General features: G+C 38.3%; 1 protein-coding gene across 5 annotated transcripts in view; it reads right to left on the bottom strand.

Annotated features, from left to right (window-relative positions):
• Positions 1-327: 327 nt before the first annotated feature.
• Positions 328-22,657, bottom strand: part of RRAS2 (RAS related 2) — a 134,825-nt gene continuing 112,495 nt past the window's right edge. For all 5 annotated transcript variants that reach the window (XM_055548558.1, XM_055548559.1, XM_055548557.1 and 2 more), the window contains 5 exons: positions 16,845-16,932; positions 15,842-15,944; positions 15,562-15,670; positions 6,795-6,913; positions 328-5,005 (listed from right to left, as the gene is read on the bottom strand). In XM_055548558.1, coding sequence (XP_055404533.1) covers positions 4,918-5,005; positions 6,795-6,913; positions 15,562-15,670; positions 15,842-15,909 — 384 coding nt within the window. In that variant the 5' untranslated portion in view covers positions 15,910-15,944; positions 16,845-16,932 and the 3' untranslated portion in view covers positions 328-4,917. The remainder of the gene's footprint in view (positions 5,006-6,794; positions 6,914-15,561; positions 15,671-15,841; positions 15,945-16,844; positions 16,933-22,657) is intronic.

Here is a 22,657-nt window from a genome sequence, read left to right as displayed (position 1 = left end):
AAAAAACTAAAAGTAGAACTACCATATGATCCAGCAATCCCAATCCCACTGCTAGGCACAGGTTTAGAGAAAACCATAATCAAAAGAGATACATGTATCCCAATGTTCACTGCAGCAACATTTACAAGCCAAGACATGGAAGCAACCTGTATGTCCATCAACAGCTGAATGGATAAAGAAGATGGGGTATGTATATATTGTATATATGTACAATGGAATATTACTCAGCCATAAAAAGAATGAAATAATGCCATCTTCAGCAACATGGATGGGCCCAGAGATATCATACTAAGTGAAGTAAATCAGACAAAAGACAAATAGCATATCACTCATGCAGAACCCAATTTTTTTTAATGATACAAATGAACTTATTTACAAAACAGAAGCAAACTTACAGATTTCAAAAACAAACTAATAGTTATCAAAGGAGAAACACAGGTGGGATAAATCAGGAGCCTGGGATGAACATACACACATTACTATATTTAAGATAGATAACCAACAAGGGTCTATTGTACAGCACTGGGAACTCTACTCAATACTGATAACCGGTGTGAGAAAAGAATCTAAAAAAGAATGAATATATGTAAAATTGAATGGCTTCACTATATAGCTGAAAGTAACACATCATTGTAAATCAACTATAATAAAAATTTTTTTAATTAAAATGCCTTTTTTTATTCCCCTAAAAGTACTTTGAAACTTCATAAGCAGTCACTGGTTAAGTACCCATAAGTGTTCAAGTGATACGAAAACCTATCGCTTTATAATCCTCTCCTATTTACCTGTCAGTTATTTGTTCAATGGCATCACTGTGTATAGGAATGGGAAAAATAAATAAATAAACAAGTGGTGATGAAAAGCTAGAAGAGGAACAAATTAGAACTCAAGTATATACAACTTTGTTACACTGAATTTTAATAGTCAAAGGATAAAGTAAAAGACCAATCTATGTTACAAAACTCTGAAGCTCTAAATACAGGGAATTCTCAATGCAGGAGGTGTGTCAATAGACCATAATGTCCAACTATAGATTGTTGTAAAGCCCCAAGCAAACAATATAGGGAGAAAATTCCTAGGGCAGAAACTCATGACTGTTAATTCAGGAAATCCTGTTTGAAAGAATTTCTACATACTTAATCATACTTCTAAAGTTGGGAATATAATCTCAAATGTTAAATGTGTTAAGAGAGCAGGACTGGCAAACCATGGGCCACAGATCATATCCAGTCTGCCATTTGTACAGAATGATTTTTACAATTTTAAATGAATTTTTTGAAAAAAATAAAAAATTAATATTTCATGACAAATGAAAATGATATGAAGTACAAATTTCAGTGTCCACAAATGAGGTTTCATTGGAACACAGCCACATTCCTTCATTTATAGATTGCTTATGGCTGCTTTGGTGCTGCAGTGGCAGGGTTGAGTGTCTGGGACAAACACCACATGGCTTGCAAACCCCACAGTGATATTTACGAACATGCGTCACAGATAAAGTCTGCCAGCCTCCTGGCTAGAGAGGGAAAAGAACGACCACACAGACAAGCACTATTCACACCATGAGGCTGGTCACTCTTTGTGAGAAGATTTCAAGTCATAGATTTATGGCTACAAGGCACCTCTGATTATATGATGGAAATAAAATGGGAAAGACCTCATCTTTCAGTCATGGAATAGCATGAACCAAATCTTACCCTCCTACCTTAGACAATCAGAAAACCTGAGTAAACATGTGAAACAACTGTTTTCAAACATACACCAGGCAGCACAGGACTACAATCCCTGATGGAAGGGAAACAAATAAACTAAGTCTTAAGATTGTCCTGGCTTTCTGCCTAGAGGCACATTCCAGACTGCAGAGGGGGCAGGGGATTCCAAGCAGGGCACAAATGTTTCCCTGAGCTGAAAAGACAGACACTGGAGATCAGGAAGTTTGAAGCAGCTGAAAGCTGCAGGACAAACTTCTGGAGGGGAGAGAGAAAAAAAAGAGCTCCAAAAATATGCAGAGGGTCAACGAGTCTTTGTTAAATATTAATATTTGCATGTATAAGGTGAAACTCCAGGAGGCTAGGGAAAGAATGACCCAGGAGCTGGGACAAGAGCTCATGTGTGGCTAGGAATTGTCTGACTTCCCACAAGCTAAATTGGAGAGTCTTCACTGATTATACAGAGCACTCAGTAGAGACTCCACAAGGGCCACACCTTAGTCGTGGAGCTAAACTATCCTGGAAAAAAAGCTACTTGAGACTGCATGAAGCTTAAAAACAAGACTTGAAAGGATCAAACTGAACTACACATAGATCAGCAACCAGGACAAAGCCCAACAATCTTTAATGAAAGCAACAAAATCTAGGCACCCAACAACATAAAATCCATAATGTCCAGCATCTAATAAAAACTTAATAGACATGCGAAGAAGCAGGAAAATGAGACCATAACTAGAGGAAAAAACCAGTGAACATAAAGAGATTCAAAAATTAAAAAGATGATCAGTGGACAAGGATATCACACAGCTATTATAACTATGTTCAACTATTCAAAGCAGCCTTTCTCAATCAGCATTCTGCAAGAGAATTAAGCACTACAAAAAAGTTATTTGAGGGATTATTTTCTCAATTATCTCAAGAATGGTACACAGCTAGAACCATTCCAGATGCACAGAAGAGAAGTTAATTCACTACATACAACAGGCAAGGCATTAGACTCAATTCTCTAGGAACTCAGCTGAGAGGGGCTGGATAAGAAAAATACATAAACATAATGAGGAAAGAAACAGAAGATATATTTAAACAAACAAACAAAAAACAGGTCTACAGAAGGAGGAAAACTGTAAGGTTTGAAATGAAAAATTCATTGGATGGGACTGACAGCAGATTGAACAACTGCAGAAGAAAAGGTTAGGGAACTTGAATATATAAAAGGCATCCAAGTGAAGCACAGAGAGGGAAAAAAAAAGTAAATTGAGATAATCAAATTTAACGTCCAGGCTGCTTTGCTACCAAGCATTTACTCAGAATAAAATAAAAGACTTCCCACTAAACATGAATGTTATATAGATAGTCTCTTACTATCTGAAGTTACAAATGATAAATAAAAAAAAATTTCCCAACTTGAAAGTATTAACAAGGATATGAGATAGTACTATAGCATCAAAACCCACAGAATAAATGCTGTAGTAATTTTAATAGGCATTCAAACAAATTTGTGTGCTCTGCTTCTTCAGAGAGGGTGTATGTGATATATTCACCCTCCTCTCTTCTCTACAGTTGAGCATCTATCAGGAGCACTTCACAGAAAAAATTTAAGAAACAATGACTTAAGAAAATATTCAGGAAACCACCAGAACACTAAAACACAAGATTCCAAGTTCACCTGCTAAATAACCAGTACTGATCTTCGATTCAAATCTGAGGGAAACGGCACAGAACTACAAATAAGTTTCCTCCAACAAACCACCAAAATAACAAGTCATTCAAGCATCATCTTGTGATAACAGATCAATTTTAATTCTAGCACCTGAAGCTATACAAGGGTACGCTCTATAAACTTCATGAAACTGTTGTACACATTCAACAAAGTGACAACTGTGCAATACCACTTAGTATCTCACAATCAGGAACAAGCTTTTGAATTGTTTAAACACAATCCACAGAATTAAAAAACAAAGGCAGAAGTCATCCACAGTTACACTACTTGTCAGTTAAAAGTTTTACCACTTACTACTTGATAGAACAGTCAACATCTAGTAGGGGATATTGGAAGTGATTTCAGATTCGCATCCTGTTGTACTCTATTGGGAAGGCTTCTTAAGTAGCTATGTGACTGGCCAGAGGGGGGTACAACCAGGACCAGAACAGCACGTAGGATTCTACCACAGTTTTTGTAGTTTTCACTTTTTTTTTTTTTTTTCTCTTCGTCAGTTAAAAGTGAACAGTGACAATTAAATACTTATCTTTACATATACACAAGGTATGCTGTGAAAGCATATTTGCTTACAAACATATAAAAATACTTGTTAACTAGTTTGATAAGAAAATAATGTATAAAAGTATATAGCAAAACATTAATCATCTCTGACCCTGGAAAGATCAATTCCATATTTTATATTACAAACAAAAACAGTTTTAGGTTTTTGAATCCCTTATCCAGAAATACGTGAAAAGGAAGACAGACAGAAATTATTTATTTTTACTCTCAACATGGCTGTGAAAAAGAGTTAAATTAAAATGCCAAGAACAGTGAAATGCCTAAGTCCAGAATGAGTCCAAATATTTGGCCACACAGAATATTATTATCTTAAAGAGTAGGAGTAATAGCAAAGGCTTTACACGCAGTTTTTAACCTATAAATACAATAGGCATTTTGGTATTTTGGCCACTGGAAAACAAAGGCTATAGCATCAGGAAAGGTCTGAGATGTCTCACGTTTGTGGATTCAATTCAGTGTATTTAAGGTTAACTAAAGTTGACATCAAAATTTTTAGAGATAGGCAAAAATTCACATTTTAAAAAACTCTCTCTGTTTCTATTTAGAGTAACAGTAGGCAATAAGATTCCAGAAGTTAAAAGTTATTTCACAACCGATGACTTCAGCTTGGCAAACAGCTTAGATTCCAAAACTGATTCATCCCTATTAAAAGTAAGCTTTAAAAAAAAAGAATGTGTCTGTGTATATAGATATACATTTTAAAGGAATCAGATAATCTTTGAAGCAGCCTTAGTGTTTCCATTAAATCTGTCTTGAAATGACCATTGGATTAGCTTCATGGAAAGGATTAGCCAGCTTCTTGGTCTAAGGCTACCACGGTGATCATTTATCTAAGGCTAGAAAGGTACCAACGTGATGTAAACTGTAAGGAGAGGAGGAGAAGATGAGGGCTTTCCTGGCAGTTGGTAGCTAAAATTCAAGGGATTCTTAGAAAATGACACAATGGCAGCCTTTCTTGTCTTTTTCTTTCCGTGTTGGTTCTGGTGAAGGAGGACATTCCTGCTCTTGAAATTTCCTGTAAGACAGAAAAATCTACAGATAATTGTCTTTTTGGTAATATATTGCTACAAATGCAGGTTACTGTTGGACCAATCTGGTTTTCGTGCATATGCATGTCGGTGTTAAGTTTCAACAAGGGAATCAAAGCCAATCATTGGGGGCAGGGATACACAAATGCATAAGCAAACCTGTCTGAGCTTCATTTATGGGCAAGTCTTCAATTAGGTGAGACGCTGAACTCAACAACATCTAAGTTCCCTTCCCAGTTTGAAATTCCATGACTCCAAGGTATCCTTAGGAGGGAACACCTATCACTAGAGTATCTGCCCTTATGAGGTGTGCCATTCCTATCTCAGTTCAGCCACTTTGTAGCTACAAGTCTGTATTAGAGAAGTTAGTTTCCTCTCTGAGCTGCGTTATTTTAGGAGGGATAATAAAACCCTACCTATCACAGTTTGCTATAAGGATTGAAGATTTTTGTTTATGTTCAAACATCTAACAGTCTCTGGCACAAAAAAAGTCTCCTATACCCCCTCCTCACTCCTGACTGACCAATAAATATGGATCAATTCTGAGAACCAAAACCAAGGACAAAATATCTCAAAAAAAGCAATAAAAAAAATTTTTAAAGCACTGGTTCATATGGTAAAATACACATCAAATTTATCATCTTAACCATTCTTAAGTGTACAGAGCAGTGGCTTTACATATATTCACAATGTCATACATCACTATTCACTTCTCAAATTTTTTCCAACTTGAGAAACTGAAACTCTACATTCCTTAAAAAAACAACAGAATTTGGGTTTTAACAAATTACTAAAAAAAACAAAAAGACAATCTTCACTTCTTTTCCACCCCACAAAGACAATGTCTTAAAAAGGGGCTTAAAAAAAAAGTACAACAGAAGCCCATAGCTCATATGTCAATTCACCTTAGATGTACAACTAACAGGAACTAGGTCCATATACTTGTCAAACTAACTAGCAGAGAAACCAGAAGATCTAAGAAAAGAGGGTGAAGTAGGGGCCAAACCAGCAAACTAACCAAACCCTGCCCATTAAAGCAACGCACTCTTTTCTCACACACACAAACTCCAGCCTATCTCACTCACCACCTCAAGCTTCCTGGAACCCATTAACACTTTCTGAATCATAGGGGCCCCATAGGCCAGCTAACAGAAAGCCTCTATGAAGTGTGGATATCATACTTTGTGTCCTGTGGGACTGTTAAATCCTTAAGGCCTGGTTTCCTTGTAGCCGGGGGGGAATGGGTGAAAAGTAAAGCTAAGAGCACACACAGGCTCTGGAATCAGAGACCTAGATTTAAGCCCCAGCTCTGCCATTCTAATATGCTCCAATCATTTAACCTCTCTGTGCCTGTTTTCTCATCTCAGAGTGCGGGCACTGCTGGGTGGCGGAGGTGAACTGCAGTAACACACACAAAGCACTTATTAGCCCAGGATCTGACAAAGGTCACCATTCAAGGGTGAGCTGCTGTCCTCACTACCTCCACACCACCTCTGCCTTCGGAAGCTGCACTGATTCTTTTCAAAATCTATGTGTACTCTACTTCAACACAATAAAATTAGGCTTTTTGGAAACAACTAGAATACGCACATAATTAAAGTTTTTAACATACTATGTCAAAAATGATTCCAAGAATCACTCCTACAATTTCCTCCTTCTTACTAAAAACATGTAATGGTGATTTTTTTCCCCCAGTTAATTATTTTAAAAAGCACAGCATGACTATCCATCAAATTCAATAAATTAAAACAAACTTCTGGAATGTGTTCTGCTTACCTTATAACCCGGACAAGTTCGTGGAAAGCTTGATCTACATTCATCCTAATCTTTGCTGACGCCTCCATGTATGTTACCTTAAGTTGCCGTGCTAACTGCTGTCCTTCCTCCTGTGTTACCTGAAATTCCAAGAGTTGTGTTTGAGGTACAGTATTAACAATTAAATCTGCTCTATCTACTGTTTGGCCACCAACTGCACTGTTAATCCAGCCAGAGACCAAGTTTGTCTGTCGTAAGATGAACCAAGAGACTTAACAGCTTAACACATACTGCTGAAGCCCAGCTCTGCAGAAAAACTCAGAACACGACAGAGGCAAGATGTTAGCCTAGTGATTACTCAAAAGTATTCAACACAACAGTGATAAGTACTGGGAAGTATACAAAGTGATATGAGAGTCTATAACCCTTCTGGGCAGGTCAGGAAGAGCCTCCCTGAAGAAGTGATCTTCAGGTTAGAAACTAAACAAAGGCTATGGAGTTGGGTCAAAGTAAAGAAGTATCCCTCTTATATGCAGAATCCAAAAAGAAATGATACAAATGAATTTATTTACAGAACAGAAACACTCACAGACTTAGAGAACGAACTCATTATAATTGCAAGGCCTGGGGAGAGGATGAGGGAAAGGGATTGTTAAGTAATTGGGGATGGACATACACACGCTGCTATATTTAGAATGGATAACCAACCAAATCCTACTATACAGCACATGGAACTCTGCTCAAGGTTATGTGGCAGCCAGATGGGAGGGGAGTTTGGGGAGAATGGATACATGTACATGTATGGCTGAGTCCCCTCACTGTCCACCTCAAACTATCACAACATGGTTAATTGGCTACACCCCAGTATAAAATTAAAGTTAATATAAAGTATCCTTGACAAAGGAAATAGCAGGTGTGAAGGTGCTCCAAGTTCCAGGAATTGAAAAAGCCTAGAATGGCTAGAATACAGCAAGTCAAGAGAGAACATAGCAAAAGGGGAACCTGGAGAGCAGGGCGAGCATCAAGAAGCCATGATCCTCTTCCCATCTGCATTCCCCAGGACCTGGTACATGGAAGACTCCCAATAAATACGTGGGGGAAAATAACAATGAAAAGGACCACACACACTCATGACGACTTCCTTACACGAGGCAATGAAGGAAGGTAAGCATGGAAGGGTGGCTTTGCTGATGACATATAAATGCCAGGTCAGAATAAGAAAATGCTAATTTAATGTACGTAAATGTCCTATATGTGTTTTAAATGTAGAGGGCTGAAATATGATTATTATTATTGATATTTTACAGTTATATGGTGGGGCTGAAAATATATTTTTTTTTAAAAAAAGACTTTCACTGCTGCCATTACCACACACACGAAAAAATAATAAATACAGGTGAGAAAATTACAGATGAGCAAAAAGGAAAAAATAGAAAATTTAGGAACCTCTCATCCATACACAACCACATTCTTCTCATCTTTTTTCAAGGACATAGATTTTTCTCTGCAAAAATAGAATCATAATTTTTGTACCTTTATCTTAGATCCTGGAATTATGCTAAATCCACTTATCTAGGTGTTTTTTGTTTTTATTTTTGTAAATGCCACAGACTCTTTTTACATAAGTAATCATGCCATTTGTTAATAAAGACAGTTTTTTGTTGCTTTCTTTCTAACGTGGATGCATTTTCACTCTTTTTCTGACCCTTCCGTATTGCCTGGAACCTCAAAGACAACAGGGAAAGGGGATACTTTTGTTTCTGATCTTAAGGACAAAGCATTTAGTCTTCCAGCATTAAATAAGCTGTATTGTTTTCACAATTCCATTTTATCATCTTGGTTGGCTAATGAACTAGGTATGTATTATGTTGGGAGAAGGCAATGGCATCCCACTCCAGTACTGTTGCCTGGAAAATCCCATGGATGGAGGAGCCTGATAGGCTGCAGTCCATGGGGTTGCACAGAGTTGGACATGACTGAAGCGACTTAGCAGCAGCATGTATTATGTTATTTTTATAACTGCTTCAGTTTATAATATACATGTTTCACTTCTGTCTAATTCAAATGGAATGTCAATCCATGTATAGTTTAAGACTCTTTTAACAGTATGTTTCTTCCTCATGGTAAGTTTTATTATTACCACCAACACTATTTTTGTTTTTAACATCCCATTATGTTTAAAGGAGATTTAAGTAACAATAATAAAAGTAATTTATATTTACCCACATAAATGGGTAAAGGTGTTCTTCATTTCTTTGTATAGATCTAGATTTCCATTTGGTACAGTTTTCCTCTTTTTCCATTTCTTTTAACGTAAGTCTGCTGGTAATAAATTCTTTCCATTTTTGTATATCTGGGAGAAGTCTTTACTTCACCTTTGCCTTTGAAATAAATTTTTAGATATTAACTTCTAGGTGAGTTTGCCACTCTGGCTGATTAGAATATGAATTATTCCTGGCCCTATTTCAGCTCAAAGTATTGTTCCATCCATTCCTTTCATGTAGCTTGTTTTCCTAATTTAATATTACATTCACAAAATTTAGCACCTTCAGTGAAATATCATTAGGCTATTACATTACCATGTATATATCTAACAATTACTTTATAACCGATTATACCCTGTTGTGTTTCAAAAGAGTGGCAGGCAGGTTCTACACAGCACTGGTATATGAAAGTTTAACAGTTTTAAAATTTACTCTGCCTCTCCTTCACAACAGTACATGTACCATAAGGCCTATAGTTTGAAATATAAATCAATCAAATTAAACAAGCAATTAACAATGAGTAAGGAAGCCAAGTATGAAAAGAAAGCTTTAAAGAGCCACCAATTTAGAAAGGAAAATTCCTTTTTAAGAAAAGTTGACATGAAATTCCTTCCTACAAAAAGAGCCTCATGTCAAAAATTCTGTTCCTTCTTCCTGGGATGTCCTCCTTTCTCTCCCAACTCTATCTATACTAATTCATTTCATACTAATAATTCAAGACTTGAGCAATCAAAAACTTCCTGTTGTTTTTACAGTATCCCAGAATGACCATCACATTCTTTAATGACTAGCAAAAAAAAGTCAACATACTACAATTTTTGGTTTTGTCTCTTCATTCTCCCAGCATTATGCCATTTTTAGCTAAGTTGTAAGGTCTACTTGCCTTTGTACACCCAGAGCCTAGAAGAGCACAGAGCAGTTATTCAATAAATATATGTTAAGGAAATAGACCATGACCAAATACTTATGCCTCTCTTCTTTTACTTTGAAGTAAGGTAAAAATAAATATTTGAGACATGTCAATCTCAATAAATTACTTACTTTACTAATACAGGTAATTTGATTGTGGGAGGGAAATACACATCCTTAAGAATATTGCTCTTTCTGCTCAATTACTCCTCAGAAAGCTACCTTGCCCTCTGCCGCCAAAACGATATATTCAGCCGGAGGGAAACAGGAAAATGACCCAACTTTATACAATTAAGAAAAATTAATGAATTAATAAGTGTAGATGATTAAAAAAAAAATCCCACTGCTAAGACTGTTTATGTGCTTCATTTGTTTGTTTGTTAGCTAGTTCATGTTTGTTAGCACGGTCTCACATCAATCTTCCAGGAACTGAGATCAGCAAAGTTCACACACACGTTTCTGGTCAAGACATCTCTAACCACATATAGTGCTGCTTCTGAGCTTACTGAGCATACTTTTAGTTAAGAAGTAAAAACAGCACCACCACCACAAAAGCAAAAAGATGACAAAAAGAACACCATATGGAACAAAGCCAAAACGCTGTGAAGCCAAAAATCAACAAAAAACTGAAAGCCACATAAACAAGGATTTCCTGGAGGTTCCCCAACCAGGGAATTTTATAAAGATACCAAATCCTAAGCCTGGTTTTGGTAGATCTGAGTGCTACCCAGAAATATTTCATTTTAAACAGCCAAGGTGAACCCGATGCAAGAAATTCAGGTTTACACTTGGAAACCTCCAGTGAGACTCAGTTCAAAGGCACAGATGAATGTTAGTGGAAATCCACAACAATACAAGTTTATCTAACACCATGTATTTTTAAATTGAGAAGAGCAAAATGGGAATGATGAGAGCAATTTTATTAAACAAATGGGGTTTAATAGGAATAGACTACAACATCTGCAATACTCACTTAGGGTTGTACTGAGTTTACAATACAACCTAAGTTTACAGAAGCAAAATTTGTTTTTCAAAAATATCTATTATGTAGTCATTTTAATACCACATCTTGATTCACTGATGCCTTGATTCATTCCTTCAGCAACTTTGTTCTATGTGCTAAGGATAAAATATGAACAAAACAAAGTGGTCAAAACTGAGAAGCCCTCATGGTGCTTACAAACCTTTTAGATGCAGACAAGGCACCAACAGGTATAGCCAGAAGAGACCCTTACTCTACTGTTGTGGGGAGGAGCCTGTTTTCCCTGGGAGGATGCAGGGGCACTCTGTGGTCAAGGTACCGACAGACAGGAGGAGCGGGGATAAGCACACTGAGGTAATACATTGTTACAGGTGAAATGGGCTCCTTTCTCAAATTATTGATGACAAGTACTTAACAAGGAGGAACGGAGAAACTAAGCCAGGAGAGGCAAAAGGGGAAAAATCAAAAGGAAAAAAAAAAAAAAAAAAGAAAGAGAGACAGACAAAAACTCCTGATTTCTAGACCAGGCTGAGTCAAGGACAAGGAGCTTGAAATCAGAGCTATCAGGAAGTTCACAGTCCAGGCCCACACACAGCTGCTGTATTAAATTTCAGAATTAATATGCTGTCATATTTAATAATGTTTATATTTCAGCAAGGGCAAGCAAATCATTTACCTATATTTTCTTATTACACCTTTGACAGGATAAACAAAATGATCAGTCTCTCTAAGGGCTCAGGTATGTGTTAATACTGCCATTCAAATTCTACAGATCTCTTTTTATGTCAGTGACTTTGTTTTTTTTCTGTCATCAGTGCCTAGAAAGTGTTCTATAAAAGCTGGATGAATAGGGGATGCAAGAATCAAGTCCAGAGACATACAGAAGCCAAAAGGAAGCAGCAAAGCCTCTTCCGGCTGATCTCCCCTCCCTGATGGGTTCAGAATCTCAGGAGCAGTAGTAGGGATATCCAGGGCTGACCCACATATAAAGAACATAGGGAAATGGCATTTGCTCTGTAAGGAAAACAGCACAGAAACTAGAGCAAGTCCAAAGGATCATGCCTAAGACAAAGGCAGGAATTAACAAGCTGACCAGCAACTGACAGCAATCAGACTGGTTAGTGACTATGAATCTAAAGAGATGGCCAAAAAGTCAGCATTTCCAAACAAGGGGAAGTTTTTATAGGGTGCCTGTGGCCTGTCCGGGTTCAGCTGGTACAGCAAGTAAGGATGGCAAGATATACATAATATCACCTTTAATTCTAAAGAGGGTTTTCAAAGATAAGAAACCTTTAGTATAGCATTTCAGCTACTATGAGTAAGGCCCTCGAGGCTAGGAGGCAAACGGTATGTTTGTACACCCAGGGCCTAGGAGAGAGTCTGCCTCAGCCCTAAGATACCTGACAGAGACAAGGAGGAATCAACAAAGGGAGGAGGGAGGAGGTGCAGGGAATACTGCTCCAGAGCTCAGTAAAGTGTCTCAAAAAGGAGAATGTGAGTATCTATGTCAAATGTTACTGACATCTGCGTTAAGCAATGACCTTGACCAGGTGCTACATGCCTGCAGTCAGTGCCAAAAAGGAAAAGAAGTAGAGAATGAGTGTAGAGATAACACTTCTAAGGAGTTTTGCTTACTCGGAGGAGGAGGAAAAACGTTCTCAAAGAGGGACGTGATGTTAGCATTTGCTATGGTTGCTGCTGCTGCTGCTGCTAAGTCGCTTCAGTCGTGTCCAACTCTGTGCGACCCCATAGACGGCAGTCCACGGAGGGCTCCTCCATCCCTGGGATTCTCCAGGCAAGAACACTGGAGTGGGTTGCCATTTCCTTCTCCAATACATGCATGCATGCTAAGTCGCTTCAGTTGTATCTGACTCCATGCGACCCTATGGATAGCAGCCCACCAGGCTCCTCTGTCCACAGGATTCTCTAGGCAAGAATACTGGAGTGGGTTGCCATTTTGCTATGGTTACTTTTTGTTATAAAGATGAGAGCACTGCAGCATGTCTCAGGCTGATGGAAATGATCATGCAGGAGAGAACTGGAACACCTGGATGGAACAACTGCTGGGGTGATGCCCAGGAGAAAGAATGGATGGGCTCCAGTGCCTACCAGAGAGGTTGGTCAGTGAAGTGAAGTTAATCCACGCAAGTGGGGAGAAGCAAAACTGATGGGGCACACGTGCACTCAGGTTAGTGCACGTGCAGGTGGGACCATGTAGAAGTTCCTCAGGAAAATACCACTCATCATCAGTCTGCTGAGAATGAGGAAGGGGAAGTGTTATAAACTTAAGAATGAGAGAGTAAGTATTAAGAATCCAAACAAGTGGGAAATGAATGGACTAGGGAAACGTAGGAGGATTTCCAGTCAGCACTAAAGGCTCTTACATAAGAGTACTGAAGGTGACTTTCAAGAGTTAGCTAACACCCCAAGTGTGCCTGTGAAGGAACCTAGAAAAGAGAAGACAAAGCATGGGAGTAATAAGATGTCTCTCTGTGCCTATCCTTCGGAGAGGAGACCCATAGGAATGAGCAGAAAATTAAGCAGTTTTCAGCCATTTGCTTTTCTCCCTTGGATACATATATACATTTGAACCTTTCAGTGTTTACACAGTAACTAATGTCTATGCATATGTTTTAAAGCCCAGAAATAAAGAACTTACTTCAAGCTCACTGCCTATCTTTGAGGTGATGAAAATATTAAACTTATTCCCAATATTGCTTCTCTTATCACTGTGTTGTTATTTTACTCTGAGACTCTATTACTTTAATAAAAAAAAGAAAAAAACTTAAGATGAAAAATTTATAAATCTATGGTATAAAACAAAGCCAAAGTACCATGATATGTTAATATCTGCAGACAGATGGAAACCACACTCCAAATACTAGCAATCTTCACTATATAAATGGCTTAAAAATAATTCATACTGATTCCCTGCCCCCAAGCTAATGATGGCAAGACTTGTTTAGTTCTGGTGGACACACTCGCCCCTCCTCTGTTCTCCCTAATCTTGCCAAACATATAGAAGACTCCCAGCTCAGCCCAGGCCTGCCAACTAATTCCTTTACTGGAGTTACCACCATGAAAAAGCTTGAGAAAAACCAGGGCAGGAAATATATCTATCCAGCATTAGATACAGCAAGAACCCCCCATTCCCGGCAGAGCTACTTTGCCATTAGTTCTCAGATCCAACAACATCTACAAATGTTTCTAGTACTCGAAAGGGCTGAGAAGAACAGTTAAAAAAAAGTCCTACTGATCAATAGCTAATAAATATAATTAGATTGAGAAATGCTGAAGAAGATGGTCACCTCAAGATAAAATATAAATTTTTTTAAAAAGATGGACTGTCTACTCCAAGTTTTAGGATGTGATCAATGCCATATCCTAAATTACTTTCAACAGCTTATACTGGTTTGAAATGAAGATAGAATGTTTTTCACCTTAACTTTATAATAAATCAGATCTGAAAGAGAAGTATCAGTAAGATTTATTCTATACCAGGTAAACATGTCTAAACTTAGCATTAGAACAGTATCATCCTATCAAGTTCACGTCTAAAATTTGGTATACCTTCAACAAAACTTTACAAACAGCACACGAATCAAAGATTCTGTTTTAGATAATGGTTAATTACAAAATGGAAGTCTGTCCTCAACGCTGTTTGTCAACCCATCTTTCCTGATGTCTGCACTCTCAAACAAAATCTGCCAACAAAAGACTACATTAACACCAAGATCATATAAAAAAATGGAACTTAAATACCAGCACACAAGTTAAGAAAGTATTGAAACAACTGTATTTCAGATGAGGGGGTAAAGACTAAAGACCTAAATAACGTAGCGTCTCCATTAACTTACATCTGATCTTGTTCTCCTCTCCCACAAAAAAGAGGAGTGGCCAATATATACCAAAAATTTTAAAAATCAAATGTGAAATAATTGGGTAAAGAACAAATGAGTATAAATAAGCTTGCAACTAAATACTAAAAATATTATTTTCCTGCAGGTTATTGGGCAGTTAGAGCTGCCCATGTGATTAACAGGACTTAGGAAAAATTCAAATACTGTCATTTAAATTAAAGTCATTCTCTAAATGAGGTAATTCAGCATTAACACTGAATTAAGCTACCCGGGTGACCCAGATGGTAAAGAATACTCCTGCAATGCAGGAGACCTGAGTTTGATCCCCAGGTTGGGCAGATCCCCTAGAGGAGGGCATGGCAGCCCACTCCAGTATTCTCACCTGGAGAATTCCATGGACAGAGGAGCCTGGTGGACTACAGTTCATGGGGTCACAAAGAGTCAGACACGACTGAGCAACTAAGCACAGCACAGGGGTAATTTTAAGAGTATGTAAATTAGAGCTGTAGGTCTTACCTTAGAAATTATAACATGTGAATGGAGCTGGTATAAAATACCTGCAGGTTTACAGTCCACTGAAGTTCTGTGTAATATGTAAAAATTTAATATCCCCAAATCTACTTCCTTTTAACCCGTCACCTGTTACAGCTCCTATCAAATCCAGTGTGCCACACTCAGCACAGTGTTTTTGATCACGGCACTTTCTCATTAAATATAGCTGCTCACTTACATAATTACAAATAACTGGTTTCCCAAGAGCAAAACCCTCTCACCTGTCTCTGATGATCCAGATCTGCTTTATTACCAATTAAAATCATTGGAAACTCATCACGATCCTTTACTCTGAGAATCTGTCTTTGAAACTTATAGATTTCTTCAAAACTAAAAACAAAAACAAATTCATTAATTTGGTCAAATATCAGAATTCAGACTCCCCTGCCCCATTTAGTACTTTCTTACTTTTCCTTTTCCTGTACAAACAAGAATGCAAATTTAATGAACAGTGAGCTAGCCATGAACAGGAGAGATCTACAGTTAAATACTAATACAAACCTGCCTCTGTCTGTGACTGAAAAGACCAGAAGGAAACCCTCGCCAGTTCTCATATACTGTTCTCTCATAGCTCCAAATTCCTCTTGTCCCGCTGTATCCAGAACTAAAGAAAAAACAAGAAATGTAATGATGTTCATGTGTTCATCTCTCAAAAATGGCTCCCTCACATGGGCAGGCCCAGTAACTGTGAATCCTTTGGAAAACATCACACTTGGTATAATTTTTTAAACAGCATTCCCCTTTTAGTCCTTTATTTTCAATGCTAAAGACAAATGTATTCTAATGGCAGACAGTCGCAGCGTTATCTTCATCAGTGCAGGTTGATTTCGTAGTTAGAATACATTAGCACAGCAATGACAAGGTTATAAATATCAAATCCACACAGGCAGACCGAGTCAGATAACCTCTGAAGTCACTTGGATGTTTACCTCCTCTGTGAAAAGAACTGAAAAAGATATCTGTAAATTCAAGAAGGAAATGCTGGTGCACCCCACCCCCCAATACCATACTGAATGTACAGGTGCTGAGGTATTCATTGATCTCTGTGAATAAAAGAATCATACAAGTTAAAAGAACAGCCCTTTCTCTTGTGTAGGAGTGGAATGTTTAACCAAGCACAAAACACTATTTGCTAAGGCCTCTGTGCTATAAACTCTAAGCAAGTTAGTAAATATTGAAGCTTTTCTATATTTACTTCACCCGTTTTAGCCTTCATCAAAATGCAGGAAGAGCCAAGACCTCATTTGTTTTTTTCCCCAAATGTCCCAATAAACCCAACTTTAACAAGTTACAGTGACATGACTAATTTTACCTGCTCTCAATCCAGTTATTGTTTTACATTACATTAAAATTGCCTAACATGTAGATTCAATTTAATGAAAAAGATGAACTTATATTCAAGATCATCTAACATTTCAACTGTAGTTATTTAACCTAGCAAAACTTCAAAGCTTACTTAAAAAAATATGATATATGAACCATCAAATAAAGGAAGATTACTTACTGTCTAGCCGGGCTGCCCGGTCATCTATCACACACTGCTTTGTGTAGGAATCCTCGATGGTTGGATCATAATCCGTTACAAAATAAGACTGTAAGAAAAATAACAATTTTAAAATTTATGCTTACTTGCCCAAGTACCAACATAACTTTACCCAGAACTCATCAAAATATTTTCACTGTATTAAAGTGTATCCTACTATGTCAATTCCCTATTGAATGAAATCTATTCACAGCAGCTTCCAAGTGGAGAAAGGATACTAAACATCTCTGAATCTTCACATCTGAAACATGTAAGAAGATTGTAAAAGCTCTACTGCAGTTTTTTTCCATTTTTCATAATTAACTTACATACACGTAAAACTCTAGATTTCAAGTTCCAGAAAAACTAGAAACACACCTATAGCTGTAATTCAGATCTATCTCCAACCCAAAGGCAGGCATCAGTCCTTAGAACAAACTGTAACAGTTTTGGAACAAAAGAGACAACACGAAGTCTGCCTGCTTCAATGCCTGATCATCTCTTCACTTTTCTCACACCTTGCCTTAGTTGCCTTTCAGTTGCCTTGTGTATTACCCTAAAGGACATGATTTCAGGATTTTTTTTTTAATCTGCATGAATCTCAAACTTATTCTTTCACTGATATTTTTGTTAGTTTTCCAACTATTTCCTCTTTTGTTAGCAAAGCCACCCAACCATCACCTTATGAAGTCATCACCAGAAGGATGGCAGTTAAGGCAGCAGAGGAAGACAGGAGGAGTCCTAGCAAATCACTTAATGTTTGATTATTACATTTCACAATCTTTTTAAAAGATTTTAAAAAGAAACCAGAAACACGCATCTAAAAGACAACTGATTTCCCCTTCATCCAGAAGGGCACTGCCTAGGACACTGATGTCAGTTCTGAGTGTCTCCCTTACTCTCCCTCTTGACTGGCCTCCTCAAAGCCTATTTTGCCACTAACTGTTCATCACAAAATCTGAGGGATGACTTGGAGGAAGGCAGCTTAATGCTAGAAATGAGTGCTGAAGGTGTTCGGTCATTCTACAAGCAAGGGCTCCTGGAAACTGGACCTGCTGGCTCCAGGGACACATCGTTTTGAAGAGACAACCCCTGCATGGTGAGCTGTGCACAAACCAAAAAGCTACTTAAAAATAAGCACTCTGAACAGGGCAGCAAAGAAACTCCTCGTATGGGGGCGGAGGGGGAGGGGGCAGGGACTAATCTGCTTGCTACCCTGACTTTACATATTTATTTTAATTTTGAATGATACTTCCTATTTTTTATTTGTATTTTTGGAGTAACTTTAGTTATATAGAATTTAGCCGTAATTCTATTTCCCTTTTGGTGGCTTCATTTAAATGATCAAATGGCCAACATCAGTTGGATCATCAAAAAAGCAAGAGAGTTCCAGAAAAACATCTTCTTCTGTTTTACTGACTATACCAAAGCCTTTGACTGTGTGGATCACAATAAACTGTGGAAAATTCTTAATAACATGGGAATATCAGACCACCTGACCTGCCTCCTGAGAAATGTGTATGCAGGTCAAGAAGCAACAATTAGAACTGGACATGGAACAACAGACTGGTTCCAAATTGGGAAAGGAGTATGTCAAGGCTGTTTATTGTCACCCTGCTCATTTAACTTAAATGCAGAGTACATCATGAGAAACGCTGGACTGGAAGAAGCACAAGCTGGAATCAAGATTGCCAAGAGAAATATCAATAACCTCACATATGTAGATGACACCACCTTTATGGCAGAAAGTGAAGAAGAAATTAAAAGCCTCTTGATGAAAGTGAAAGAGGAGAGTGACAAAGTGGGCTTAAAGCTCAACATTCAGAAAACGAAGATCATGGCATCTGGTCCCATCACTTCATGGCAAATAGATGGGGAAACAATAGCAACAGTGAAAGACTTTATTTTCTTGGGTTCCAAAATCACTGCAGATGGTGACTGCAGCCATGAAATTAAAAGACGCTTACTCCTTAGAAGAAAAGCTATGACCAACTTAGAGAGCATATTAAAAAGCAGAGACATTATTTTACCAACTAATGTCCATCTAGTCAAAGCTATGGTTTTTCCAGTAGTCATGTATGGATGTGAGAGTTGGACTACAAAGAAAGCTGAGCACTGAAGAACTGATACTTTGGAACTGTGGTATTGGAGAAGACTTTTGAGAATCCCTTGGACTGCAAGGAGATCCAACCAATCCCTCCTAAAGGAAATCAGTCCTGAATATTCATTGGAAGGACTGATGCTGAAGCTGAAACTCCCAATACTTTGGCCACCTGATGCAAGAACTGACTCATCTGAAAAGACCCTGGTGCTGGGCAAGATTGAAGGTGGGAGGAACAGGAGGACAACAGAGGATGAGATGGTTGGATGGTATCACCGACTCAATGGACAGGAGTCTGAGTAAGCTCTGGGGGGTGGTGATGGATAGGGAAGCCTGGCATGCTGCAGTCCATAGGGTCGCAAAGAGTCGGACATGATTGTGCGACTGAACTGATTTTTTTTAAAACTTACCAACAGGAGGGGCTTTGAGTAGAAAGCCATTTCCATCACCACCCCATCCCCATTTTAAAATAAACAGATATCAAAACAATCTTTGAACTGACTCTCTGGAACCCACACCTCTTCTAAAAGTAAATACAACTGGCAACATATTCTTTGTACCCACTATTCTAAACAACACAGAAAGCAGTCTTTCACCAAACAACCTGGATAAAGCACAGTATTTAAATCTTAAGTTTCCTGAAACATGTTTCTCCACAGTAACCTGACACTTCCTGCCATGCTTTCATCTTGTAAAACCTAAGCTTCATTGACGACTCCCAAGTTATCCCTTAATGTGCCAAAATGACCCTCCCAGTTTGTCTGAAAACACAATGGACAAATATTAAGTATATTTTTTTCAAATGTTCAAGTCATGTATGACTTCCGCTGTGATGGGTTTCTTTGCATTGTGATACCAAATTAAGAAAATAACACATATAGAGGACTGTTGGTTTAAGCAACGCTGAGGACAATTGTTTTTCCTTTCTGTGACTATGGAAGTTACATATTTTCTTTACATGTCTTGGCTCTTGAAATACAATCTGAATGTTATAAGAATTTTGCCTCTTCACCAAGACTGGCATGCATTTATTCTACTCATTAATGTTTAATATGAGTTAACTGTTGCAATTTCTGGATATTTAGGTCTACATTTCATCTTTGCTATGTCCTATTTTCAAAATTTGCAGAGACCTTGCTATACATAGATTTTAAAGAACCATTTTCACTAAAAGCATCATCACCCCTCATAAGAGATCCATCTTAAGGGACATTACTCTGTTATATAACCAAAGACCCATTTCCCTCTCACAATTCTAATAAGCCACAGGTCATAATGCGCCTAAAAATAGCATTCATCCTGTGCAGGTAGGAAAGATAAATCACCTCCTATCCCAAAGACTTAATATTTTTGTTACTTAAACTTGGGTCCCAGATATTTGAGGCAGCAGATCACCAACAGGAGATCAGTCTCTGGTGATGGAGAGTGCTGGATTTAATTCTAACTCTACTACTTTCTAGCTGTGGAACCTAAGGCAAATTACCTCTTTAACCTTCAGCATCTGTAAAACAGGATAGTAACACAACCCCATGGAATGGATAAAATGAAGTAATGAATATAAAGTGCCAACACACGCTGATGACTAATAAATGCTGGTCAGTGTATTGTTCTGTCATGTTGTTAAACGGTATGAACTAGAGTTTTTATTCAACTGAAAACATGCCCTAATACCACGAACGGCTATTGTAATTCCAATCCTAGTTATACCAGACTAGACTTGTTTTCCAAAATGCTGTGAATCAAGACAAAAGCTCCCCATCTGAAGTTCTGGAAATATTTCTTTGGATTTCAGTAGTAATTACACAAGTATATATAACACATACGTAAAAACTCATCAAGCTGTACATTTAAGATATGTGCATTTTGTATGTGTACAAACTATTCTTCTATAAAACATATTAATGGTTCCCCGTTGTTTCTAGGAATCAGCACTTTCTTTACACAGTTCACAAAGCTCTCCAGTTTGATGTGTGTTGTTCACCAAAGTGGTATTCTTCACTACCTGAATCCCTTCTGCCGATTGCTCTTGCTCTTGGTTTCATTCACCTGTTCAACAATCATTTATGGGGCATCCCTGGTGGCTCAGATGGTAAAGAATCCACCTGCAATGCAGGAGACTTGGGTTCGATCCTTGGGTTGGGAAGATCCCCTGGAGGAGGACATGGCAACCCACTCCAGTATTCTTGCCTGGAGAAACCCATGGACAGAGGAGCCCGGCAGGCTATGGTCCATTGGGTTGCAAAGAGTTAGACGTGACTGAGCGACTAAGCACAGCACAGGGACAAGGTCCCTACTTACACAGAACCCACTGCTTTTTACACTCCTAGCAACTGTGTTGTAATTGGGACAAGGGGAATGGGGAGTATTAAAGGTATTGGCCAAAGAACAGAAATTAGCATGAAATGCCAGTAACATGCTTGTTCAGAAGGCAACCAAGTGTAAGCAGTTAATGCTGCAGGAATACATAGTAACTATGTGTACCTTCACTTACAGAGTCCCAGCAATTGGAAGAGAAAACAGTCTCTCCCCTGAGGCTGAAAAAAGTTACAAACAGCCCAAGACGGATATTTTGTAGCAGAAAACAAGGCGAAAAAAATACAGTATTGCATTGTGGAAGACAGCAGAGGCTCCGGAAAGGGCAGTGGACTATAGAGCTCAGCCCACTGAAAGGAGGAATCAGAGTCACAGGTGCAGAAAGTAGTATGCTTTCCTGAAATCACAGGAAAATATGCGTGGAGAAGTATCCCAACTAGAAAGAAAGGAATACCTCTTTTTCAATAGGTGGGATGCCTTCCAAGTAGTAAGAAGGGCAAATGTGGACCTAAGTCTCTTTAGGGTTGCTTGGAATTATGGAGAAAAGCTTAAGATTAGGGAAGCTGTCCCATTCAGACAGGGAGATTTTCCCTGATAAAATATGGTCTGAGTAGGACTGTCCAAACCATAACAAATAGTGATAGCTAGGAATGCTTTTCCTGCCGCACAATAAATAGAAGCTCCACTTAACTTAAGAGAACTGCCACTTCATTCTTTTCCCATTCAAACGAGCTGCCTTAAGGAAGATAAGGAGGGGACTGGAAGGAAAGAAAATAAGCTGATGTAACTTCTGCAATTAGTGGCAGGAGTGACAAGTCACTCTCCAGGCACCAAGGTCCTGGTGAAAATGCAATTCCCAAACACTGCCACAGAGCGGTGCCTGGTCTACACCCTGGGACGGGTAATGAATTTCCTGGAGAATTTGGGAAACTCAGAAAACCCAGCTCACTGGTTAAATTCCAGTGAGGTTAGACCCAAGGTGCCACTGGGGAGCTGTAAACAAATGCCAGGGCATTTCTGAGCACAGCAGTGTTCTTCGGAGTCCTCTAAACTCACAGGGTACAGAAAGAGGAGGGGAAAGGGAGACAGCAGGGGAAGGAAACTGGTTAAACAGTATGGGAAAAACTCGACAACTCCTGAATCTGGGTAATGTGTATACAAGAATATATTATAGTGATCACTATATAATTATACACTGCATATATTATTAAAAAAAATTTTTTTTAATCTGGTGGTAGTACGTTAAGTACTACATGAAGGGTCAAATTAAAGGAAGAATATACTAGATCCTTTTTAATCCTAAGCTTTCACCTCACTCTACTCAAGACCAACTAACTCACCTAGAAACCTGATGATTTTTTTTGGTCAGAATATCTTGCAG

The sequence above is a fragment of the Bubalus kerabau genome, chromosome 15, assembly GCF_029407905.1.
Source record: "Bubalus kerabau isolate K-KA32 ecotype Philippines breed swamp buffalo chromosome 15, PCC_UOA_SB_1v2, whole genome shotgun sequence".
NCBI lineage: Eukaryota > Metazoa > Chordata > Mammalia > Artiodactyla > Bovidae > Bubalus > Bubalus kerabau.
Note: the sequence above shows the minus strand (reverse complement) of the source record. Positions and strands in the feature narration are given on the sequence as shown.